The sequence below is a fragment of the Balaenoptera musculus genome, chromosome 7 (assembly GCF_009873245.2).
Source record: "Balaenoptera musculus isolate JJ_BM4_2016_0621 chromosome 7, mBalMus1.pri.v3, whole genome shotgun sequence".
Classification (NCBI taxonomy): domain Eukaryota; kingdom Metazoa; phylum Chordata; class Mammalia; order Artiodactyla; family Balaenopteridae; genus Balaenoptera; species Balaenoptera musculus.
Window position 1 is genome coordinate 67,398,592 of NC_045791.1, and position 27,681 is coordinate 67,426,272.

General features: G+C 33.7%; 1 protein-coding gene across 12 annotated transcripts in view; it reads left to right on the forward strand.

Annotated features, from left to right (window-relative positions):
* GULP1 (GULP PTB domain containing engulfment adaptor 1) overlaps nucleotides 1-27,681 on the forward strand; it is a 259,003-nt gene that overhangs the window by 220,649 nt on the left and 10,673 nt on the right. For 7 of the 12 annotated variants that reach the window (XM_036858996.1, XM_036858995.1, XM_036858999.1 and 4 more), the window contains 5 exons: nucleotides 11,956-12,072; nucleotides 12,269-12,349; nucleotides 12,755-12,847; nucleotides 23,727-23,951; nucleotides 25,957-26,095. In XM_036858996.1, the coding sequence (XP_036714891.1) occupies nucleotides 11,956-12,072; nucleotides 12,269-12,349; nucleotides 12,755-12,847; nucleotides 23,727-23,951; nucleotides 25,957-26,095 (655 nt within the window). The remainder of the gene's footprint in view (nucleotides 1-11,955; nucleotides 12,073-12,268; nucleotides 12,350-12,754; nucleotides 12,848-23,726; nucleotides 23,952-25,956; nucleotides 26,096-27,681) is intronic. The other 5 variants (XM_036859001.1, XM_036859000.1, XM_036859003.1 and 2 more) reach the window with 3 other exon arrangements.

Genomic DNA, 27,681 nt, shown 5'->3' on the forward strand with positions numbered 1-27,681 from the left:
TGGCAAAACAAAAGAAGAAAAAAAAAGACACAAGTTACCAATATCTGGCATGAAACAGGAATTTCACTGAAGACCCTCCAGGTATCAAAAAATAATAAGAGGGAAGATCCCACATGCCGCGGGGCAACTAGGCCCGTGAGCCACAACTACTGAGCCTGTGCATCTGGAGCCTGTGCGCTGCAACAAGAGAGGCCACGATAGTGAGAGGCCGGCGCACCGCGATGAAGCGTGGCCCCCGCTTGCCGCAACTAGAGAAAGCCCTCGCACAGAAACGAAGACCCAACAGAGCCAATAAATGAATAAATAAATAATAATTTAAAAAAAAAAAAAAAAAAAAAAAATAATAAGAGGGTGCTATAATCAACTACTGCATACCACCCAATATTTGATAATTTGAATAGCCCTGTAACTATAAAGGAAATTGAATTTATAATTTCACACTTATTTAAAGAGAAATCTCCAGTCCTAGATAGTTTCACTGGAAGAATCCATAAAATGCTTAAAGAGGAGTTAACATTGTTCGACACAAGCTATTCCAGAAAATAGAAGAGGTGAGAGAATTCCCCAAATTCATTTTATGAAGCTATTATTTTCCAGACACCAAAACCAAGTAAAGATAGTGCAAAAAAAGGAAACTACAGACCAATATCCCTCAGGAATATAGATGCAAAAATTTCTAACACAATATTAAATATAATTCAGCAATATATAAAAGAATTATACACCAAGACCAAGTAGAGTTTGTTCCTGGGATGTAAGTTTTATTCAACATAAAAAATCCAACAGTATAATTAACCATATTAACAGGCTAAAGAAGAAAAGTATATGATCCTATCAATGTTTTAAAAAATATTTGAAAATAATCAACCCCCATTCATGGTTAAAAAATCTCAGAAAAATAGGAAAAGAAGGAAACTTCTTTAACTTAGTAGGATTGGGGATTTTTTTTTTTTTTTGCTATCAGACTCATATATAACCAAAATGTTTTTATTCTAAACAGCCAGTGAAAAACCATTAGAGTATGTCATTTCTGTCATAGATTTGTGGATATGATATTAGATGAATTTTAATAGCTTATATTACATGTTTATGGCAATAAATAATTATTTTCTAATATAGAACATTGTGTTTCTTGCAAAGTTAATATGATTAATATTTAATATTATAGGTGAAATTAATATAACTGATGTAACTGAACTTAATATATAATGAGGAATTTTAGACTTACAGGTTGCTCCCATAATCAAACTTTAGTATTATTATACCCTTAGAGCATATGTAAACATATACATATGTGTAAATATATGCAAAACCCATAACCTCCAGAATGATAAACATCTTATAGTTGTTACCTCCATGAAGACTAGAGGGGGCCAAGATTAAAGTTAAAGATCTAAAGGAAACTTTAAATTTATCTGTAATGGTCAAAGACTTTAATGTGGGTTATACATGTATTCAGGGAATTAAAGGAAAAGAAGGTAGTAATAAGTAAACATGAAAATTTCAGCATAGAAATAGCAAATATAAAAAATAATTAAATGGTTAGGTAGAATAACTGAAAAGAAAAAAAATAAGCTTAACATCAGATTTAGGATGGCAGAAAAAATGGTCAGTAATCTGGAAGATAGATGAGAGAAATTATCCAATCAAACGAACAGAGAAAATAAATAATAATAATAATATTGAATAACAGAGCCATAATCACCTGCTGGACAAGATAGAGTTCTAACCTATGTGAAACAAAAATCACAAGAAGACAGGAGAGAGAAAGTAGGAAAGAAAAAAAGTACTGGCTGAAGAATTCCCAAATTTGGTGAAAATTGTCAATTTACAGATTTGAGAAACTTGACAAACTTCAAGCTGAAAAAATTGTAAAGAAAACTACCTGTAATTATATCACAGACTATCTATAAGAGAGTTGGAGAGAGAAAGAGAGAGCAAGAGAATGATTGAGGGAATGAACGGATCGTGAAATCATCCAGAAAATTTTTAAAAAGACATATCTTTACATACAGATAAAAAAGTAGTATGAATGGCAGCTGACTTTTCATTAGTATCAGTAGAGGCCAGAGGAGAATATAACAATACCTTTAACATGCATAAAGTAAAGAGATGTCATAACAGAGTTTTACACCCATTGAAGGCTCAAAATTTAAGTCAAAATATTTTGAGATAAATGAAACTGGAGTGATTTATTACTAGCAGAACTGTGCTTCAAGGTATGCTAAAGGAAGTTCTTTAACCCAAAGGGAAATGACACAAAAAGGAAATTCAAATGTGCAAAAAAGATAAAGAAAAAAAAGCTCTGGAAAAATTGTGACTAAATGTCTGTCCATTCTTTAAAAAAGAACTGGTTAAAGCAAAAATTGTAGCCTTGTATCATGATGTTAACAAATGACAGTAATAGCACAAAGGATGTATACTATTGGACATAATAGACTTACACTATTTCAAGGTTGTTATTATTTATGTGAAATGATACCATATTAACTCTAAGTGGACTCTGGTAACTTAAGGATGCGTATTGTAATCACTAGAGCAATCCACTAAAAGTAATTCAAATGCGTATAGCTAAAAGCCTATAGAGAACATATAATGGAAAACTAATTTTTTTAAATGAAATTTAAAGAAGGCAGGAAAAGAACAGCAACATAAAAGCAGGTGGACCAAATAGAAAATAAAGAACAACGTAAATGTAAAAATATACCAATCAAAGGCTGAGATTATCAGACAGCAATTTTAAAATGACCAACTGTTTGGTCTCTAGAAAACACACACTTTAAATGTAAAGAAAAATATAGGTAAAAAACAAAAGATTGAATAAACATATGCCATGCAAGCAATAAGTGTGAGAAAGTTGCTGTGGCTATACTCATATCAAAAAGGTGACTCCAAGGCAAGGAATATTACCAGACATTAAGAGATAGAGCCCACAGTGATTAAAGGACCACTGTGTTTCATTTAATAACACTGATTTTTAAGAAATGAAGGAGAAAATCTAACAATTACAGGAAGAAAAAGACAAATTGACACCCATAGTCATAGATGTTAATGCCATTCTCAGCAATTGACAGAGCAAATAGAAAAAAATAAACTTAACAAAATGAAAAAATAATATCCACCACTTTGATCTAATTGATATGTTAGAACATTATCCCAAGCAACAGCAGAGTATACTTTTTTTTTAATGTTTTAATTTAATTTTATTTATTTTTTTATACAGCAGGTTCTTATTAGTCATCAATTTTATACACATCAGTGTATACACGTCAATCCCAATCGTCCAATTCAACACACCACCACCCCCACGCCCCCGCGGCTTTCCCCCCTTGGTGTCCATATGTTTGTTCTCTACATCTGTGTCTCAACTTCTGCCCTGTAAACCGGTTCACCTGTACCATTTTTCTAGGTTCCACATACATGCGTTAATATACGATATTTGTTTTTCTCTTTCTGATTTACGTCTCTCTGTATGACAGTCTCTAGATCCATCCATGTCTCAACAAATGACTCAATTTCGTTAGTTTTTATGGCTGAGTAATATTCTATTGTATATATGTACCACAACTTCTTTATCCATTCGTCTGTCAATGGGCATTTAGGTTGCTTCCATGACCTGGCTATTGTAAATAGTGCTGCAATGAACATTCGGGTGCATGTGTCTTTTTTGAATTATGGTTTTCTCTGGGTATATGCCCAGTAGTGGGATTGCTGGGTCATATGGTAATTCTATTTTTAGTTTTTTAAGGAACCTCCATACTGTTCTCCATAGTGGCTGTATCAGTTTACATTCCCACCAACAGTGCAAGAGTGTTCCCTTTTCTCCACACCCTCTCCAGCATTTGTTGTTTGTAGATTTTCTGATGATGCCCATTCTAACTGGTGTGAGGTGATACCTCACTGTAGTTTTGATTTGCATTTCTCTAATAATTAGTGATGTTGAGCAGCTTTTCATGTGTTTCTTGGCCATCTGTATGTCTTCTTTGGAGAAATGTCTGTTTAGGTCTTCTGCCCATTTTTGGATTAGATTGTTTGTTTCTCTTAATATTGAGCTACATGAGCTGTTTATATATTTTGGAGATTAATCCTTTGTCTGTTGATTCGTTTGCAAATATTTACTCCCATTCTGAGGGTTGTCTTTTGGTCTTGTTTATGGTTTCCTTTGCTGTGCACAAGCTTTGAAATTTCATTAGGTCCCATTTGTTTATTTTTGTTTTTATTTCCATTACTCTAGGAGGTGGGTAAAAAAATATCTTGCTGTGATTTATGTCAAAGAGTGTTCTTCCTATGTTTTCCTCTAAGAGTTTTATAGTGTCTGGTCTTACATTTAGGTCTTGAATCCATTTTGACTTTATTTTTGTGTATCGTGTTAGGGAGTGTTCTAATATCATTCTTTTACATGTAGCTGTCCAGTTTTCCCAGCACCACTTATTGAAGAGACTGTCTTTTCTCCATTGTATATCCTTGCCTCCTTTGTCATAGATTAGTTGACCATAGGTGCGTGGGTTTATCTCTGGGCTTTCTATCTTGTTCCATTGATTTATGTTTCTGTTTTTGTGCCAGTACCATATTGTCTTCATTACTGTAGCTTTGTAGTATAGTCTGAAGTCAGGGAGTCTGATTCCTCCAGCTCCGTTTTTTACCCTCAAGACTGCTTTGGCTATTTGGGGTCTTCTGTGTCTCCATACAAATTTTAAGATTTTTTGTTCTAGTTCCATAAAAAATGCCATTGGTAATTTGATAGGGATTGCATTGAATCTGTAGATTGCTTTGGGTAGTATAGTCATTTTCACAATATTGATTCTTCCAATCCAGGAACATGGTATATTTCTCCATCTGTTGGTATCATCTTTAATTTCTTTCATCAGTGTCTTATAGTTTTCTGTATACAGGCCTTTTGTCTCCCTAGGTAGGTTTATTCCTAGGTATTTTATTCTTTTTGTTGCAATGGTAGATGGGAGTGTTTCCTTAATTTCTCTTTCAGGTTTTTCATCATTAGTGTATAGGAATGCAAGAGATTTCTGTGTATTAATTTTGTATCCTGCAACTTTACCAAATTCATTGATTAGCTGGTAGCATTTTTAGGATTCTCTATGTATAGTATCATGTCATCTGCAAACAGTGACAGCTTTACTTCTTCTTTTCCAGTTTGTATTCCTTTTATTTCTTTTTCTTCTCTGATTGCCGTGGCTAGGACTTCCAAAACTATGTTGAATAATAGTGGTGAGAGTGGACATCCTTGTCTTGTTCCTGATCTTAGAGGAAATGCTTTTAGTTTTTCACCATTGAGAATGATGTTTGCTGTGGGTTTGTTGTATATGGCCTTTATTATGTTGAGGTAGGTTCCCTCTATGCCCACTTTCTGGAGAGTTTTTATCGAAAATGGGTGTTGAATTTTGTCGAAAGGTTTTTCTGCATCTATTGAGATGATCATATGGTTTTTATTCTTCAATTTGTTAATATGGTGTATCTCGTTGATTGATTTGCATATATTGAGGAATCCTTGCATCCCTGGGATAAATCCCACTTGATCATTGTGTATGATCCTTTTAATGTGTTGTTTGATTCTGTTTGCTAGTATTTTGTTGAGGATGTTTGCATCTATATTTCTCAGTGATATTTGTCTGTAATTTTTTTTTTTTTTTTTGTAGTATGTTTGTCTGGTTTTGGTATCAGGGTGATGGTGGCCTCATAGAATGAGTTTGGGAGTGTTCCTTCCTCTGCAATTTTTTGGAAGAGTTTGAGAAGGATCGGTGTTAGCTCTTCTCTAAATGTTTGATAGAATTCACCTGTGAAGCCATCTGGTCCTGGACTTTTGTTTGTTGGAAGATTTTTAATCACAGTTTCAATTTCATTACTTGTGATTGGTCTGTTCATATTTTCTATTTCTTCCTGGTTCAGTCTTGGAAGGTTATACCTTTCTAAGAATTTGTCCATTTCTTCTAGGTTGTCCAATTTATTGGCATAAAGTTGCTTGTAGTAGTCTTTTAGGATGCTTTGTATTTCCGTGGTGTCTGTTGTAACTTCCCCTTTTTCATTTCTAATTTTATTGATTTGAGTCCTCTCCCTCTTTTTTTTTGATGAGTCTGGCTAATGGCTTATCAATTTTGTTTATCTTCTCAAAGAACCAGCTTTTAGTTTTATTGATGTTTGCTATTGTTTTCTTTGTTTCTATTTCATTTATTTCTGCTCTGATATTTATGATTTCTTTCCTTCTACTAACTTTGTGTTTTGTTTGTTCTTCTTTCTCTAGTTCCTTTAGGTGTAACGTTAGACACAGGTGCAAGCCTGTGTCCTTTGGTTGGAGCATTTAATCTGTTCACGTTTAAGGTAATTATCGATATGTATGTTCCTATGACCATTTACTTAATTGTTTTGGGTTTGTTTTTGTAGGTCCTTTTCTTCTCTTGTGTTTCCCACTTAGAGAAGTTCCTTTAGTATTTGTTGTAGAGCTGATTTGGTGGTGCTGAATTCTCTTAGCTTTTGCTTGTCTGTAAAGCTTTGGATTTTTCCATTGAATCTGAATGAGATCCTTGCCGGTTAGAGTAATCTTGGTTGTAGGTTCTTCCCTTTCATCACTTTAAGTATATCATACCACTCCCTTCTGGCTTGTAGAGTTTCTCCTGAGAAATCAGCTGTTAACCTTATGGGAGTTCCCTTGTATGTTATTTGTCGTTTTTCCCTTGCTGCTTTCAATAATTTTTATTTGTCTTTAATTTTGACAATTTGATTACTATGTGTCTTGGCGTGTTTCTCCTTGGGTTTATCCTGTATGGAACTCGCTGCACTTCCTGGACTTGGGTGGCTATTTCCTTTCCCCTGTTAGGGAAGTTTTCGACTATAATCTCTTCAAATATTTTCTCTGGTCCTTTCTCTCTCTCTTCTCCTTCTGGGACCCCTATAATGCGAATGTTGTTGCATTTAATGTTGTCCCAGTGGTCTCTTAGGCTGTCTTCATTTCTTTTCATTCTTTTTTCTTTATTCTGTTCCACAGAAGTGAATTCCACCATTCTGTCTTCCAGGTCACTTATCCGTTCTTCTGCCTCAGTTTTTCTGCTATTGATTCCTTCTAGTGTAGTTTTCATTTCAGTTATTGTATTGTGCATCTCTGTTTGTTTGTTCTTTAATTCTTCTAGGTCTTTGTTAAACATTTCTTGCGTCTTCTTGATCTTTGCCTCCATTCTTTTTCCGAGGTCCTGGATCATCTTCACTATCATTATTCTGAATTCTTTTTCTGGAAGGTTGCCTATCCCCACTTCATTTAGTTGTTTTTCTGGGGTTTTATCTTGTTCCATCATCTGTTACATAGCCCTCTGCCTTTTCATTTTGTCTATCTTTTTGTGAATGTGCTTTTTGTTCCACAGGCTGCAGGATTGTAGTTCTTCTTGCTTCTCCAGAGTATACTTTCTTTTTGAGTGCAGTTGAATGTTTACAAAGATCCTTTATATCCTGGACCATATTTTAAGACTCAGTAAACTTCAAAATTGAAAATTTTACAGAGTATATTCTCTGACTACAAATTGTCAAAATGTTTTAAATCAAAACACACTTCACGTAATAATAGCTCAAAGAAAGGTCACAAGAGGAATTATATTATTTTTATCTGAATAGCAACAAAATACAAAATACCAAAATTTGTAAAAGACAGTTAAAGCAGTTCTTAGATTTAGCTTTAAATGCTTCTATGAGAAAAGATAAAAAGATTAAAAGTAATCATCATGCTCTTGATCTTGAGGAGTTAGAATAAGAACAAATTTAAAACAAAGTAAAAGGTAAAAATAATAATAATAAATAATAGAATCGATGATGTTGAAAACACAATAAAGAAAATTAATAAACCAAAAGTTGGTTCTTCAATAAGGATCCTCTAAAAAGACAGATCAAGGACAAAAATAAAGGAAAGCACAAATTACCAATACCAGAAACAAAAGAGTGGGTATAAGTACAGATGCTACAGTCTTTAAAAGGATACAGAGAGAAATATTATATAACTATCGTGCCAGTAAATTTGGCAAGTAAGATGAAATTGATGAATATTTGAAAAACTCCATTTAACGGAACTGAGGAAATAACAAATCTGAATATATGTATAATTAAATATTTTTTAAAATCTCTTGACAAGTAAAATAACAGATCCAGATAGTTTCACTAAATTCTATGAAAAAAATTATCACATAGATGCAGAAAAAGCACAAAATTCAATCCAATTGATGATAAAATTCACAATATCCTAGGAGAAAAAGGGATGTTTCTTATTCCAATAAGCACGTTAAAAATCCTGCAGGTGACATCAAAATTAATGGTGAATTATTGAATACTTTCCTTTAAGATTGGGAACAGGGCAAGGGTGCTTACTCTCACCTCTGTTTAGCCTGGTATTAGATGTCTTGGTGAATAGTTAGTAAAAGAAACAAGAGGCATAAAGATTGGGAAAAAAAGTAAAACTATCTTTTTCACAGATGTAATGTGAATTTTTACAAAGAAAGTCCTGTGAAATCTACAAATTACTATAATTATGAAGCAAATTTAATCACAAGATACAAGGTTAATATACAAAAATTAATTGTTTCTGTCTACTAGAAAAAAATAAGAATCTGTTTACTAAAGCTCAACAAACATGATATAATTAGGATTTTTTGAAGAAGATATGCTGAAGTCGACAAACTATTGCAGAAATTAAAGAAGACCTAAAATAATGGGAGAGAGATACCATATTTATAGGCTGGAATGCTCAATTTAGTTAAGTGGTCAATTCCACCAAATTGATCTGTATATTCAATACAATCCTTATCAAAATCACAATGGGATTTTTGGTAGAAATAGAAAATTTGTTTTTAATATGGTAATATAAAACAGTGCAGAATAGAGAAATTAATCTTGAAAGAAAAGACCAAAGTTGGAAGACACATTTTACCTGCTTTCACAGGGTACTTCAAAGAAATCGTTATCAAGATCAGGTGATATTGATGTAATGATAGATAAATAATAAACAAACTAGATTGTAGAGACCAGAAATATCCACACATACGTGGGCAATTGATTTTTCCACAAATGTGACAAGACAATAATGGAGAAAAGAAGCCTTTGATAATTGGTATTGGAACAACTAGCTAAATATATGAAAAAATAATACTTAAAAATTAGTTCTTACTTATGCTACATAAAAATAACTTGAGATGGATAATAGATATAAAAGTAGAAGCTTTTATAGCCTGCTGCAAAACTTTCATTAAACATAGGAGAATCTCTCTATGAACTTTGAGTAGACAATGATTTCTTAGAAATGACCCCAAAAGCACTAAACATAGCAGGAGAAAAACATGATACATGGGACTTAATCAAAAATCAACATTTTCTATTAATCTATAAACAGTATTATAAAGTGAAATGGCAAGTCACATACATATATCCGAAAAAGAGTTTGTATCCAGAATATATAAAGAACTAAACATCAGTAATAAAAAGACAAAAAAACTAATAAAAAATGGGCAAGAGACTGTCTTCTACAGGGAGTTCATAATGAGCGGATAACAAAGGCCAATGATTACATGAAACTGGGCTAATATATTATTCAACAGGGAAATTCAGGTTACAAATACATTGCAATAGCATTACTCATCCAGTAAAATGACTAAATTAAAAAGATATCAATATCTGATGTTGGTGAGAATGTGGAGCAACTAGAACTCTTTTACTGCTGGTGGGTATGTACAATGGTACTTTGGAAAGCAGTTTGGCAGTTTCTTATAATGTTAAACATAGACCCATCCTATGATTTAAATAACTAGAAAGGTATTCTTTCTAGGTATTTACCCAGAGATATGAAAACATATGTCCACAAAAAGATTTTACAGGAATGTTTGTAACAGCTTTATTTATAACTCAGGACTGAAAACACCAGAAACGTCCCTTGATAGAAAAGTGAAAAATCATTTGTGGTATATTCACTGGATGGAAAGTAATCAGCAATAAAATGAATGATACATGTAACATCTGAGAAACTAAAAAAGAAGACCGATACAAAAGAATATATAAAGTATGGCCCATTTTTATAGATACAAGGACAGGTAAAACTGATCTATGGTGAGAAATTTGAGCAACGGTTACCCGTAAGAAATGCGATTTGACTAGAGGTAGGCATAGGAGAACTTTCAAGGATGATAGAAATATTCTATATCTTTAATGATATAGTGGTTATATAGGTATCAAAACACATGTGTCAAAACACACCTGATTGTACAATTATGGTCTGTGCATTTCATTATATATAAATTTTATCCCCTACCCCCAAAAAGTGTGAGGCTTGTAGAGTCAGATATTCTGAATTTGAATCCAGGTTCTCCTCTAACTAATTATCAGATTTTAGGCAAGTTATACAACCTCACAGAATTGCAGTTGCATAAGTATTGTGGGAATAATAATAACCCCCATCTCACAGAGTCATGAGAAGCAAGTGAGGTAATATATGGAGAATATTTACCAGGGAGCTAAATGCTATCTTAATTAAAAAGACATGTCTTACCATAAAAAGAGACTATGGATTTTAAAAAATTATTATTGTAAACAAATAATTAATAATGAAGTCAAATGTTATTAGTGATGAATCAACCATATTACCGTTTAAACAATTTTCTGTCCTGTACACCTTGAGTATTTGAGGAAAACACATTGTCTTATTAAGAAGACACATTGAACTCATTTTAACTTTTTAGTATTATTTAGTATTCCTTAATATAGCTTTTTTTCTTTTCCATCTTTGTTGTAAGACAGATAGTCCTCATATATAATTTTAGGCATATATTTTGCATTTTTTGGTTTGTTGGGTTAAACACTATAAATATTTTTTATGGCTAAACGCCTTTTTAAACAAATAGTGAACTACAAAAATAACAGTGTCTTAAGTAATCTAAGCTTTATTAATAAAGCATATTTTCAATTTAGGTCGCACCTGGGAATCACAAAATTTTAGGATTTGCAATAGATGAGTGAAAGCAGGGCATTTTCAAGATTTAATGTTGCTACCAGTTGTTATGTCATCTGGAGGTGTTATATTAAATATGAAATATTTCTGATGCATTAAATCAATTAATGCCTTTATCAAACTTCTTTATAATGTTAATAAAGTAAATAAATCTTTATTTACTGTTTACACTGTTCCCAGTAAGACACTGTGATACCAGTTGAGATATCAATGGAGAAGGAATGAACTGGTGGACTTAGGATATTTGTGGCAGTTTCTAGTTAATAGACCAGAGACTGATAATTGTTTCTGAGGCCAAATTCAGGTGACAGCTATATTATGTTCAGTCGGCACTGTGTTTTACAAAAATATTGTTTACTGTCACTTAAAATTGGGAGCTTTCCATATGAATATTCAGATTTCTGACCTCATCTCACATATTTAAAATCGACAACTCTGGGTTGGAATTGTTCATTTCCACAAGCCAGAAATTAACTGGAACTGAGTAGCAAGCAGTTGCTTCCTTTAGAGAGGGCATCCATCAGGTTTTCCACAGACACCACCCAGCCAACCTCATTCAAGTTACTGCCAGGCTCAATAAACCCTCCTCACTAAGAAAAGGAAATAAGTATCAAAGCAACAAGAAAAACTGCAGTTGGCACTATGCTTTTATTTAATAGGCACTAAATATTTGAGGAAGGGAGGAAAACAAACTAGGGGAAAAAATGCTATGATAAAAGAGATGAGAAGTTGGATAGGACTCTTGCTTCCAACTTCAACAGCTATTCATTTAATTGCCAAAACATTTCTTTTTTATGTTGTGCATGGGTAGGCTTTGAATTATTATGTTAGCATAGACTACTTTGCTCATTTACTACACGTCTACCCCTAGACATTGCCCTTTTGAAATACCTCATGTTACCGTTTTTCTTGATTCAAAGAATAGTCTGACATATTATTATTAAAATGCAAATCTTTGTTTGGTTTTTACAAAGGCTGAAGAGATAACTTTAACAATTGGCCAAGCATTTGACCTGGCGTACAGGAAATTTCTAGAATCTGGAGGAAAAGATGTTGAAACAAGAAAACAGATTGCAGTGTTACAGAAAAGAGTGAGTAAACTAAGCTTGTTATTTCACATTTATGTGATGTAAGTACAGGGAAACTTGCATATCATCAAACAAATTTAGAAGGCCTGCCATTAAATTCCCCCCACACTGATTGGAACTGCTTTCACTGTGTTCCTATAATTTTTCGTTCCTGATCCCCTGCACAGTTTTTAACCATTTTATATTGAATTCCCACAAGAACTTAGTGTTCTCATGTGACTTTGCTTCACTTCCTGATGCTTCTCATGGGGATCAGAGCAGCAGAAGCAGCAGATGCTGGGTAAGTGGTTTCCCATGCAGATCAGATTCCTTTATAATTAAATTACACCCTTTCTCCACTCTCTTCAAAATCATCATAAGCAAGTTTCACTGTCTTGCGGTTATACTCCAAGATTATGGGTACAGATTGCACAGCGCTACAAGAAAACACAGAGATGAGGTATTAGAAACATGAAATTTGCACACACATAAAAACATATTTTAAAATTAATAATATGTCTTTCCAGTGACCTAGAATTCTATGATATATCCCAAGCTTTATTAAATAAATTTCTCCCCGTGCACAAAAAAATACATTAAAATTTTAAATAATATGAAATCCTATTCATTAATATAGCCAATTTAGCAGCCAATATTTTCCAAGAACAAATGTCTGAAGATTATTCAATAATCATTTGCTTTTTAGATTCAAGACTTAGAAACAGAAAATATGGAACTTAAAAACAAAGTACAGGATTTGGAAAACCAGTTGAGAATAACCCAAGTATCAACATCTCCAGTAAGTATATAGAATACGTGCATCTTTTCCTTAGAAATAAGATTTCATGGTGATAAAACATGTCTGGATCATCAACTCTTCAGTATTTCAAATAACACTCTGGGATCAGTCATTTTAAACTAAATGTAGATAGAGATACAAGGTGCTAAATAAGATTAATTTAAATGTTAAAATTACCTAGATAGCTCAGATCAGAGTTGTTTTTCCATGTTGCTCTTTTCTCTTTTCTAGAATAATTCAGCCCTCAATTTGGTCTTTTCCTCTTTGTGACATAATCTTCTTTCATTCCAATTGATTACTATTTACTGAAGTTGTTTTAATGACTGAAGCCAATCTGCCCTTGGAGTACTGAACTTCATTATAGAAGCTGGACTGTTAACACGATCGAATTGGTTTCTTATATTACATAGCAAGGCCTCCTACTGGGAGTGACAGAGTTATATTTCACACACTAAAATCAGTGGTAGTCTCTGTAGACAACACTCAATATTTTTATAGTTAAATTATTTACTTTTGGTTTATCACAGATTTGAAATCATTTTCTCATCTTAAGGTATGATGCCATTATTTTGTGATTTTGGCTAAGGGAATTTTTTGGGGGGAGATAGAATTTAAAACAGTTGATATTTTTTTCTAGGCAAAATATACTTAGGAATTTTATTCTCTTTTAGAATCATCTGTACCGATATTCTCCATTAAAATGTATATTTTATTTTACATTTAGAAATTTTAATATGTAACTTTTGGCATGATACTATGAACTGAAACACAATTATAGCATTTACAAACTTCTGAAGAGAATTTTTGTTGCAAATTTTCATTTGCAAGTCGATTTTGGTTCAATCTCTAGGCTAACTCAACAAAAACTCCTTAGTATACATATATGTATATAAATATATTTATTGCTATCTACTATTAGAATATTTCACCAGTTCATTACCATGAAGAATGTTTCTGTAAGAGGTTACATTTTGGGTTTTAAATTTGGTGTGCCATGGAAACGGGTCAAAAAACTTTTTTTTTCTTCTAAACTCACACTTTTCCATCTTCCACGCTGAAACAGTTGGTATTTCCATTGCTTGGCATATAGTTTGTGACAGTGGGGTTGAGACAGCCAAGGTGAGAGAGGTTGGGAGTGAGGTTCCAATGTTGCACAGTGTACCTCTGTAATGCACAGTGAGGTGCCGGAGGATCCTTTTCAAGTTCTGGCTTTATTATAATATCGCTCCCTGTTTTTTGTCTTTACTATGATCATTATTTGCTTCTCATCAAGATGATGATATTTTCTTGCCTTCCCCATCACAAGGAACAGAGCATCAGCTCAAACTCTTCAACCTTCAGTCCCAAATGGAGCAACATTTTTTAGGTCTTGTTGAATGTCTTGTAAGCCATCCTGTGAAACAAATTAGGAGTATAAAGATAAATGAAGGAGAAGTTACTTTTTCAATCAGTCTTAATAAGGTAGTTTTTGCTGGAATTCATTGCATATGAAAAGTAGCTTTACTTCAGTCTTTATGTTTACAAAGGAGTAAAAATAAGATCCATCACCATTTTGGATGCAAAACCAAAGCTTATTCATTATGTATCTTCTTTCTCTAGAAAGAGAGCTAGAGGTATCATGTCAAGGGGCATGGTAGATTTGGGAAGAGCAGAGAGGTTTGGGACATGTTGATAGGACAGCACATCTGCCTTTTATCTCCTGAAAGCAGACACTGCCCTAGACTAGCACTGGGACAACTGAGAAGGTGGGTCAGGGTTGGGGTTATGTGTGTGCACTGGTGATCTCACATGGTTACCAAGTCAGCTTCAGAAATGGCAAAGGGCAGGAAGAATGAAGAAATGACACTCTCTTCAGTTTCCTGGACCCTCTGGCCTAGGTAGCCGTTAACAAGCTGTGAGCTTGAAAGTTGGTATGTAAATGAGCACAGACTATACGTGAGTATATTCATTTATTCAGCAATTCTCATTGGTAGAGTCAGTTATATAAAAAACAATAAAATTATTCAAATAGCCAGTTATTAGAATGGATTAACTCTCCTAAAGTTGTCATTTAATAATTATCATAGGCATCGTGTTCGTCTCAGCACTATGTCTCAATAGAACGCTTAAAAGACTATAACTAAAAGGTTGAACTAAAAAAAGAGAAATAATTTTCTCTAAATCATTCTTTTGCACTTAATACACATGTGCAGAAAATTTATTGCCTTATTGATCATTATGCAACTAGCTCAAATTATAACTTTGCAATCTACTTATATTCTTTCATCATAGTAATATCTTTGTCTATATTTTCTCTTTATTTTAACTTTTAAAAAATTACTTGTCTCATAACTTTTCAGCTCCTTGAGTCTCATTATGTGATTTTCGAAATTGCTGATGCATCTTCTTTACGATTAAAAAATAGAATTTGATGCTTAAAAGAAAGTGAGCTCAACATTTTTAAATTGCTAACGATACCTGATTAATTCAAATGGTTTTGAAGATGCTGTTATAGGTATTTATTAACTTGTTTTTAAAATTTTTTTGAAGAGAATATGCACAAATATTTTTTTGCCTTTCATTTTGAATTTTAGTTATGTAGCTGAGAAATAAATTAATATAACACTAAGTCCATCTATATTTCAACCTGTTAAAATGATCTCCCTTTTTTCTGATATTAAAAATAAACTAAAATAAATAAAATTAAATTACCTACAGTTATTTAGTAAGTATGAAATATTGCCATGCTCTTAAATATCCAATCTGCTGAAGGTTTGTTAATGATTCAAACTATTGATACTGAACTTGAAAAATAATGAAAATTCCAAGTATTTAAAATATAAATTTATAATACATGTACCTCTTGTTTAATAGCTTGCAATGGGCCTTCAGTAAAGCAAATTTCTGTAAAGTTAGAAATGTTTTGCATACGTTCTTTCTTATGAAATGTGAGCATTAATTTTACAGGACACACAGCTAGGACACCAAGTACCTCACAGAGTCTAGCAAAATTCATGCACAGTAAATGACTATTGGACTTATAACTCTGGAAATGAGATTCTGTAGGTTTTGTTTGTTTGTTTGCTTGTTTTTCTCTCAGAGGACTGAAGACTAGAATGCTCCAAAATTGCTAAAGTTTTCAGCAGTTTGTTTAAAGTATTAGGCAGCAGTTAATATATTAATTGAAGGAGCATGGAAGTAAATTATGAATGCCATCATGCACACTAAAATTACAATATAGGTGAGTTTGTTAATAGGATTAATTTGTCTTTAGATTCTTGATGGGTTTTCAGTGTGTAATGGTGAGAGGAACCCCCAAGACAGATGACTCTTCACAAATGACCAGCCCAAAACAGGTCTTAATTCTCTTGAGAGCCAAATTTTCCTAAGTTGCACAGAGGTAACTCTTTTGCCGATTCCAATTTGGAAGTGTTTCTCTATAAATAATTTACTACTATAGTGTGGTTCATAAAAATAAGTACTTAATACAGTAATTTTCTGAAATATCAGAATTTGCTAGTCAGACACAATATAGTCCACATCAAGCAACTGCTAGTCAAAGTAAAATAGAAGATTTATCTCTAATCTTAGCTTTAAATAGTCTCTTTGAGAAGAGGGAGCAAAGAGAACAAAAGTCGGAATGGAATCTTGGGGGTTTTGTGGCATTGAAAGTAATGTAGAAAATGAACATTTTGTAAATTACTGGTATGGATGCTATTCTTCTTGTCAGTGTGTGATGAAGTAGCAGATAAAGTCAGTTACGGGAAGAATCAGAAAAATAAGAAACATTTTTGGTAAAATTTGATTAGATAACTAAAAGATCACCAGCCATCTACCCTAGTAAGCAGTCCAAAGTTAAAGTTGAATTTCTGTAACGTAGAACAATAGTTCAAAGGATCAGGTCTTCTAATAAGAAATTTCAGTCTTATAGATATTGATCCAATTATTCTATATTAAATCATAGATTAAAAGTGTGAGGCCCTGTTGAGTAGAATCTTCCAGATGGAGAACCTTTGCACTCTAAGGAATCACTGTGTAGGTGAGAACATAGATGTATTTCTCTAGTCTTCTCAGAGGCACCCGAAGGAAAGGTTGCTATTTCTTAGGTGCTAGCCTGCCAACCACTTACGTCTTATGTACATCAGTGTGAATTGGTCATTGATTTATTTTGAAGATGCAAACTAATTTTAGGTTCAAGCTTTTAAAGAAAATCTTCAAGAATCCTAAAAAGTTCTTTCAAAATTTACAATTGTGTAAATTTTAGTTTTGTTTTTATTTTTCCTAGTCCCACTAAGTCATCACTGGTATTTTGAAATAGCAGCTTGGTGACATATTTTATGTATTAAGATGCATATCACTTTGATTTTTATTTTCTCACATTTGCCAGTTGCATACATTTGATATAGTTGTGATCTGTTATGGCAGCTTGTAACACATTTGTTAAACATCTTATATGACCATATGATATTCTAGGCCCTTGGGTTTTAGCAGTATATGAATTGCAGCTGCTATGAAACTTACATAGTAGGGGGAAAGACAAGGAGATGTGTAATAAACCCATAGCTAAATGAATAAATAAATTTAGAAATTTGGATCTTATATAAGATCCAAATGAGTAAATATGAATAAAATATAATAGAGCAGAATTGAAGAGAATGGGAGCTTTTCTTTAGAGACAGTGATCTGGGAAGTGCATTCTGAGAATGTAGCATTTAAACTGAGACCTGAATAAAAAAAAGTTAGTTAATACAAAGGGCTGAAAACAGTGACAAGAACTTTGTGCCTGGAGCATAGTGACAAAGAGACAAAAAACTTGAAGAGAGTCAGAGGCTAGATTTTATAGGGCCCTGTAGGCCATGTTTGTCTGTTTTCTTTAATTGCAGTGAGAAGTTACTCAAAGGCTTTTAACAGATTTGGGGATCAGCTGGCTGTTGTATGCACCATGGGCTGTAAAGAGGCCAAACTGAGGTCCCCAAAACTGTCTAGGAAGCTATCTCAGTAGTCTAGGAGAAGGAGAAGAGTAAATTGGCCTAGAATTCTATCAGTGGGGATGATGTATATAATAGCTTGATATATTTTGGAAGTAGAACTTGCAGGATTTACTGATGGATTGGCCGTGGACTGTAGAATAAAAGAGGGTCAAGATTGCCCCTTAGGGTTTTATCCCGAGCATCTAGGCGGTGGTGCCATTTTCCAAAATAGATGTGACTTGGGGGAGGTGAGTGATAACCACTCAGTAGTTCACTTTTGTTCGTGTTACTTCTGCCTACTGGGTGGCCGATGAAGACATAAATTAAAAGTTTGAATATTCAAATCTGGAATTCAAAGAAGAGGTCTGGCCTCATGATACAGTACTTGAGTTTAAAAGTTTACTCTTTTTCTATCATCATTTGGACTGTTGTTTATTGTTTTAGTTAATACACCCAGTATAAAATTTAGTGTGAGATTATAGAGTAATTTAGTTCTAGCTAAGGAAAGCAAAATACTTTTTTTTTTTCTTTTGCTCAGGATTAAAATTAAAAGACATTCCTAACTACAGAAATGTATATTGTTAGTATATATCCCAAACCCTTTTTTCACTTAAAACCAATTCCTCATAATGAATGAAGAACTACTCCTATTTTTCATTTTTTCATGTGTAAACTGACGTGCTGTTTTTAAACTTGTTCTTAACAAACAATGCTTACAGGTCTCCTAAATATCACTTAAATGATTCAATCTTGGGTTCCTTTTCTGGTAAATGAAATATCCTTGATAGTACATATATTACATACCTCTGTATCATACTGAAATTGTGGAAATCTTTTCATTGGTTTTAGAAATTGGGTCTTCATTTTATACAGTCATTTAGATATACTGAGTAATTTCCGTTACTTGACTGTGCTGTTTTCTTTTTGCTGTGTTCTAGCGGTTTGGCAATAGATTAGAGGTTAGGTTTTCCACCGTTTGGTACTAATTAACTAGGAACAATCTGATTTCCATTTATTACATAAACATGGCAGTGCTGCCTGTATTTATATCAGAAAAAAAGGGTTTATTCTGCCCTCCTAGCCTCATGAACGCCTCCGGAAGATTGTTCCATTATAAGATGTGGGCATAGCAAGTTAAATCAAATTGTTCTTCTGGATTCTTGTGTCTGGATGCTTGCATTTTACTTTTCTGGCTATAGAAGGTTTTAACCAAATCAGACCTTTGCCAGGAAGTTAAATGAATAAAATTGTAGTCCTAAGAAATACTGGACTTTCTATTGCTGAGTAAAATAAATGTCTCCCTTTCAATTAAACCAAGTGTTACTGGATAAAATTCTACCTTTACATAATCAACTGTGTGGCCACTGATTAGGCTTGATAGGACAAATTATAACCTAAAATGTGTATTTCATTGTGGGTGAATAAAACTGCCTATTTATCTTCCTCTGGGGTTTTCTCAACTGCTATTGAAGTCAAGATGGACAAGAGCAGATTGTGAGAACTCTCAATTATACAACAAGCCAAATGTGAATCTTTAAACAAAGGCATAAATTTTAAGCATGAACATTGATTCAAGAATGTTTGTTGCCCACAAAAACTGATGACCGGTTCACAACTTTCACAATTGTTACTTGCACAAATGATGGTTCTAAAGAAGTAAACCCTGTGTAATGGGAAGAAAAATATACCTGTATTTCATTCCACTTCTGACCGTGAGTACCTAATCAAGTCATTTGATCTCTCCTTGTCCCAGTTTTCCTCTTTGGGATATGTGGATGATGATATCCATTTAACTTGCAAGATTCTTGTAAGAATGTGTAAGATAATAGGTCTTACAACTAAGAGACCAATGTAACCAAACTGTGTATCTAGAAGTCAGAAAAAATAACATACGTGGAGCTATAAATTCTAAATTCTAGAAGTTATTTATCTTTTTTAACACCTTTATTGGAGTATAATTGCTTTGCAATGGTGTGTTAGTTTCTGCTTTATAACAAAGTGAATCAGCTATACATATACATATATCCCCATATCTCCTCCTTCTTGCGTCTCCCTCCCACCCTCCCACCCTCCCTATCCCACCCCTCTAGGTGGTCACAGAGCACCGAGCTGATCTCCCTGTGCTATGCAGCTGCTTCCCACTAGCTATCTATTTTACATTTGGTAGTACATATAAGTCCATGCCACTCTCTCACTTCGTCCCAGCTTACCCTTCCCCCTCCCCATGTAATGGAGTAGAAGTTATTTTTGAAGCTTATTTAAAAAGTGATGCTGAAAATGTGCCATAATAGTGAACTTCAAAAGAATGAATCAGCATGACAATACAGAAGGATTTGCTAGAACATTTTACATTACCTTTATATTTCCCCATCTTTAGTGTTTTTTTTTTTAATAATCGAAGTATCTAATCTTTAATGCAGTTTTTTTGTTATTGTTCAGATGTATTCAACATTAACTGATAGGATTCAAACGCTTTTATGACATTTCACCATTGTCACGTTTAGGCCAAGCTCGGAATTGAAATATTCACCATGGCCTAATGCACCAAGCCTCTACTTACTGAAAGAAAGAGCTATAAAACTACAACAACTATGAATCTCAAATATGGGCACTCATTATTAATATGTCTTAATAACCTAATAACTTCTGCATAATTAACATGTAATTGTTGAACATAGAATTCCTCATTCCCCTTAGTATAATAATTCAGAGGCTGTGCACCTTCCTGAAGACCAAAGCACTTAGAATTATGAGCATAAAAGGATTAAACAGTAGTGCCATAAACTTCTGTAGGAAACTCCCAAAATTTTGGTCTCTAGCCATCTGTCAAAATACTGACAGAAGGCACAACATAAAAATATCAAGCCATTTTCATCTGAACTATGTATTTCATTTCTTAAAAAAAAAAATCCTCAACCACTTAAAAATGGAAGATTAAAAAATGACTAGTTCCTGAACCCTTAAATTTAGAGACACTACTCAAAATATTTATCCAGTGCCAAAAATGCCACTGTATACCATTTAGGGGCTGTAGTCACATATTCTTATTTAATAAGTGTAATAGTTTGGTGCAGAATCAAATGCTATTGAAATATGTCTATATACTTAGATTTCATTCTTATAAGGAATCAGATGTAACATCTAATTCCCTGACTTGAATTATTTCTAAGTTAGGAATGACAAACACAAATGTCAGCAGAGCCCAGGCTGTGGCCTAAATAAATGTGTGAAATGGGCATGTGTGGAGTGAGGAGTTGGAGAGCAGACACCAACTTAAAAGGCACAGCTATTTGCTCAATACCAGTCTGTTATTTTTACGCAAGTTTGTGGGTCCACTTTCTTGATTTTCTAACTTCTAAACAAACTCTCTGGATTTTAATGTACAACCTTTTAATATTAACCTGTAAGCAACTGAATCAAGTCCTATTTTAAAGACCTATGTGACCCAAACAAAAAACCTTAGTTGACCAAATCTAGATTACTGATGACCCAAAGGAAAATTGTAATAATTAGTGTTAGAGTTTTAAACTTTAGATACCAAAATTATTGATAGATAGCCCTGCTTTACCATTTTGAAAGTGAAAATACTTCTTAATTGGGGTATTGAAATATTTGATTATTTTCATATTATATACATTCTTCTTTTATATAAGTATACTTTCTCAGAGGAAGTAGAATACAAATATTAACACCATGAGAAAACACTAGAGCACTTTTAAGTTAGGTTATGTTGGCCCTCAGTTTGTTTTGAGGCACCTGGTAAAGATGTTTTGATGAATACAAGTCATAAAACAATATAGAGTACTCCCATTTATAAGCCAAATGATACCAAGGACAACTTCCACTTGACATCGTTTTACTCAGTACAGACATCCTTATCAATTTATAGTTTAAGTTAAAAAAAGTTTCTGTAGTATACATTAAACAATAAATATTCATTGACATTATATGTCAAGTATTCTAATTTGTTATACAGAGTATTTTAGAAAAACAAAGCTTTGTCCACCAGGAGCTTACAGTTACCTATAATTAAATAAAAGGTGGCCACCAACTACAAAAGTTTACAGTGAATTATATAGACCATGAAATAGATCTTAAAATTATATACATACATGCATACATGTATACATATCTATAGATAGATAGATCACTATAGAGATCAGTAGGGAAAGCAATCATTATGTAACTGTATATGCATATTAATAGAGTGATAAATTACATAATTCAGACCATCAGAGACTTGCTTCCATACTGAGTTCTTTCCTCAACTTAAATCTCTCACTTTACGCTTCCATTTTTCCCCCTCTGCTTCCTGAAATGTGTGAAGAGGTGACTCCTAAAGATTCTTTCAAAGTTGTTTCTCCAAACTATGATTTTAGTTACAACCTTTCACCATGACGTTTATCAAAAGCCAGATTTGTGTTGGCTGCCTCTGAGTCCTATTAGTGTTGAAAAATCTCTGCAGTGTGACTTGTAGCTGAGAAGTCCGGCTCCAAGTCAAATCCTCTAGGCCCTACAAAGTTACAAAGGCTTTCCATGGCAAGCCACATGGGAGAAAGCTGCCCTCCCCACCCCAGATTCAGTGCACTGCTTGGAGGAGTTGTAGTCAGGGACTCAGCCCCCTTCACCACCCAGGCTGGCCACACTATTATGCATTAACTGCATTCCCAGCCCAGGTGCCTCCATTCAGAGGCCTCCTTATTGGAGGCCCTTGGCCAAGGCCTCTCTTAAGTGCTTCATCTCTTGGGGGCCTTCAAGATACTTTTCTCCACTAAGATTCAGTTTTCAGTATTTTCTACTTCTAGTTCTTTTCCCTTTTCTTCCCTCTGCACCCCCATCTCCCCCTCCCCAAAACAAAGCAAAACAAAACCAGCAGAAACCTTTTGTTCAGGGCTCCCTCCGGAGAGAGATACTGTCCTGCTTCTGTAATGATACTCCTGACCTTTGCCCAGTGCCATTCACTGGGGAAAAATGGGACATTGATGGAACCAGAACCTTCTTTCTGGCCTCTTGCTTACACTCTCATTGTAAGTGAATAAAGGCTCAATTATTACATACTTTCATTTTGGTTGTTGTTTTAACTGACCACTCTGACATCTGGCCACTCAGCTCTGTCCCGCTCAGTACTTGACAGTAGCTTTCCATGATGTAATGGAAATAGCTTCCAAAAGTCATCCAAAGACTGATGTGCAGACCCAGTACAGTGTACTAGTTGCTTATTATTATTTATTATCTCTCTGATTTACTTGAGATGCTTGACAACTCCTTCTGCCCATCCCTCCAAAATTTTACCATTTGGAACTTACTACCTATAGAAAGGGCATGATGATTGGAGTCAGACTGTTTTGAATTTTGGCTTTGCTTCTTACATACATAGGAGTAGCTCATAAAGAGTTTATAGGCCTTGATTCCCCTATCTTTATTATAATATGGATGTAATATTACTAATACTAATACTTCAAATGAATTTTTTGAGGATTAAATCTAAAATGTATGTTGTAGCCCTTTTTGAAAATTCTACAAAGTCTTAACTTATACCAGACTTTACTCCTACATATTTTTTTCTTGTTGATGTCCTTCCTTTTCCCATCTCAGTACACAGAGGCTCTCTCAGAAATAAATCTTTAGGCATTTGTCACTTTTCTCTCCACTTTCTTCCTCTCAAGTCATATTCAATGTGATATTTTATTTAAATATCTAAAAATGTAATATTTCAGTGAAAAATCATCAAATTAAACAATCCAGAATCTGAAGACTCTTGCAATAGGAAAAAATCTACTCAAACTGTTTGTTTTAATTTTAGTAAAGTTATTTTGAAAGTACTTATCATTTTCACAAAATATCCTAATACATTTTCATATATACTTTTTTCTTTTTCCTCCACGTCTTCTTTCTTCTCCTTAGTATATTTTTCTGTCATTCCTTTACAGCTGCTGCACAAAATGTCTGATCATGAGCAACACGGGTTTCAGAGATGCTCACCTTCTTTCTGGCGTAGAACTGATGATTCATCTCCCTGTCTAAATATTTCTTCCATTACTGTCACTCCTGTCAACTCGCCTGATTCCAGACTATCATTGGGACTGTTAATACCACCACCTTCTAAATGTGGCCTTTCCAAGCCAATCAGTGAGAGCAGCATCCCAAGACCTCATGTAATTCGCTAAATAGAAAATTCTTTTTATTATCCCACTTATTCTTTTAATTCTGCCAGAATATGCCATTTATATAGTAATGAAAAAAATCAGGTATGTCTTGAATCGATGTGATGTGATCTGGGGCCCTTGTGTGCCATTTTTGCATCCTTTGGCCATCTGATATCAGAGAGTTTCTAGTAGAGAGTGGTGGTCCAAATCCACAAAAAGATGAAATAGGACAAGGCTTCCCTGGTGGCTCAGTGGTTGAGAATCTGCCTGCCAATGCAGGGGACACGGGTTCGAGCCCTGGTCTGGTAGGATCCCACATGCCGCAGAGCAACTAGGCCCGTGAGCCACAACTACTGAGCCTGCGCCTCTGGAACCTGTGCTCCGCAACAAGAGAGGCCATGATAGTGAGAAGCTCACGCACCGCGATGAAGAGTGGCCCCCACTCGCCACAACTAGAGAAAGCCCTCGCACAGAAATGAAGACCCAACACAGCCAAAAATAAATAAATAAATAAATAAATAAAAATTTTAAAAAAAATGAAATAGGACAGGTACTTTCAAAGATCCATCAGATATAGCAATTGGGAAATTAGGCCATTGTTGAGACTCGCAAAAGCTGTTTCAGTAGAGTTCAGCGAAGAGAGCAAAGTCTGGAATGATCTGAGTTGAGGCTTGGATGAAGTAAAAGGGCAAGAAATGTAATACCTCCTTCAAGGACCTCAGCTTTGAAGGGAAGGGAAAGAGAGATGAGAGACGAGAGGAGTAAAGAGGCACTGGGTAAAGACCTTTTTGGTTGGTTTGTTTTAACAACAGTCAAGATCTGAGTATCTTTATGTCTTGACAAAGAGGAGAGAGATGGAAGCCAGGGGAAATTGAGAGAGAGGTTGATTAGGAGAACAACATTCCTGAGTAGGAGGAAAGAGCTGAGGGATAAAGTTGCCTCCAAGTCTTTGGATAGTATTTGTAACTGATAGACTATCCATTAAAGTTAAAGTAAGTTGCTAAAGAAAGGGAGATGACAGCAATTTTCCTGCGTGAAAAAATGTACTAACAGGTTTATTAACTGAATAGCAAATCTATCACTCTTTACACACAATCAGCCTTTTTATCTTCACTACCTGCATCATCTGTGAACCAGTAAATAAATGTATTCTGAGAACACAAATTATAATATGAACCACTGTAAGCAATTCTAAACAATGTTCATGTTCTTATAAGAAAAATAAATTTTTCTCACTATTTCTCTCCAAAATGGGAATTCTCTTTCTTTTATATCAATAGATGATATATATATATATAAAATAATTTTTTTCCCTATATGGCAATCAAAGTGATGATTGTCTCATTCTTACATTACATCCTAGCCCAGACTGGCCCAGATAACTTAATCATTTTGTGATTATAATTTATTTCACAAGGTAGCTATTTATTGTAGAAAGCGATGAAATCTTATTCTAAGAAGAAAAGTCACTGCAATGAATATAATAGTTGGCTCCATTACAGTTATAAGTACAAATTAAAATAGACTCCTTAAAATGTTTTTAAAATCATTATCAATTGCTTTTGAATGGTTATATTTAAGATGCATTGCTTATGTTCGGTTATTTCTGTCTAAATCTTGTAATCTTGTGCAAAAGACATTACTGAAATCAGGGTTTTATGTAAATAGTTTCTAACATGTTTTCAATTCTCTGATATAAGTGGCAATTATTTCTAGATATACAAAAAATCCAACATATCTTTTATATCTGTCTAGAATAGTATTGTCACCATTTTGCCATCATCTTTGAGAACATTTTTGCAGAAATTTTCTTGCCAATGAGCATTTAGCATAAGTGGTTGAGTCATATGAAATTGCCAATATGTAACTATTTTTGATCTACAGAATGGCAAGTTCATATGACTCAACTGCATTTTTTGTTGTGCTTATATATGTTTTATCTGTGTATGAAATATTTAACATTATAATGTGTCTACATGGAATACTACCCTAATTCATGTTATCTTCATTGCAGGCAGGCAATGTGACACCTAAGTGTCCCTCCACTGACATCTTTGATATGATTCCATTTTCTCCAATTTCACACCAGTCTTCAATACCTACTCGCAATGGCACGCAGCCACCTCCAGTCCCTAGTAGATCTACCGAGATTAGTAAGCTTTCTAAACAAATCAATATTCTTTGCTATATTTGTGTACATTTTAAATGTTTAATTAGCACTTTATGGGAAATTATATATCTTCACAAGCTCACTAAAAATTTTAATCACCGAAGAATTATGTTTATATATATGTGCCAAATTCAGTTATTTATATTTTACTTAACAATTGAGAGTATACTACTAAAGACATCACTATTTGCATTTGAAACTATTTTATGAAAAATGATATTTTGGTATAGGGTTAGTTACCTCATAATACAAAACAATTATGTTTATTGTGTTGGGGTTATATTTTTAATGTTTTTTTACTGATTTAAGAACAGTCATGTGGTAATTATTTTAATCATTTTGACTCATCATTTAGAGCTCAGTTTCAAATTTTTTTTTATCACTAGAGTATATGGATAGTCTTAGTTAAAGAAATATATAAATCTATGAATTCCATGATTTATTTATTTATTAACCCTATGTAAGTGTTCTTTCTTTGATATCTACAAAGCTATAAATGCATTTGCTTTTCTGATTTACTTTCTGTATATCTGGAAGGAACATAAAAGTCTCTCTGATGAAGTAGAAAGCATCTAACAGATGTTCATCGTCAATGTCTTGACTATATTTTGCTCTGTGCCCTGTCACAGAAAGTGAAAAGACTAGTTTCAATGGCCATGATCAGTCATCAGGTCTAAGGGGCACTGAAGAGAAAAGAGAGTTTTACATATTTTGCTTTATTGCATCCTCTCTGGTTCACATTTTGAGACATTTTCAATGTAACTCTGAAGTTTTAGCTTAAGGCTGTAAAGCATTTCAGAGCCTATAGTTTATTTGTTTCCTTGCAGAAACTCAACAAAGTGCATTGCACATTTAGGTATTCAGTAAATTTCAGAGGACTAATTTGTAAATACAAGGTAATAACATTAGAACTTTAAATATCAGTGTACAAAAATATTTCAATACTTTTGTTGAAATACAGTACATTTAAATTCTTCTGAATATATTTTGTGTCAATGCAAAATATTTTTTTCAAGGAAATAATCCATAATATACACATCATGGTGTGTTTTTAGAAAATGTTGCCAATATGCTGATATCATAATGGGGTATTTTTTGTCCTTAAGAGTGTCCCAGATCTCTTCCTTTACCACTGTTTTTTACTTCCTTGGACTACATCAGTGTTTTGCTCATTCATGTATTTAATTCAATGGGCATTTGTTTAGTACGTACGCTAGACTTGGGTTACATGCTAGAATTTGAAATATAAATTAGAAGTGTATCCACAATGGCAGGTTTTAATCCGAGTAGAATATAAATTGAGAAGAGTGAATAGATTTTAAGATACTTAGAAGGAATAGTCCATCAGGATGGTAACTGAGTGTTCAAACTCCATTATGATTCAGGATTTTGGACCAAATGTTGTTAATGGGAAAACTAGAGGCAGAGAGGGGGAAACTGATGAGCCTCTTTTAAACGTTAGTGAGTTTGAAATGCCTTTGGAAAATCTAAGCAGAGATGGTCAAATGGTTTTTAAGGATTTATTAATGAGAAACTGAAGTAACATCTTGCTATATTTTTTAATGTCTA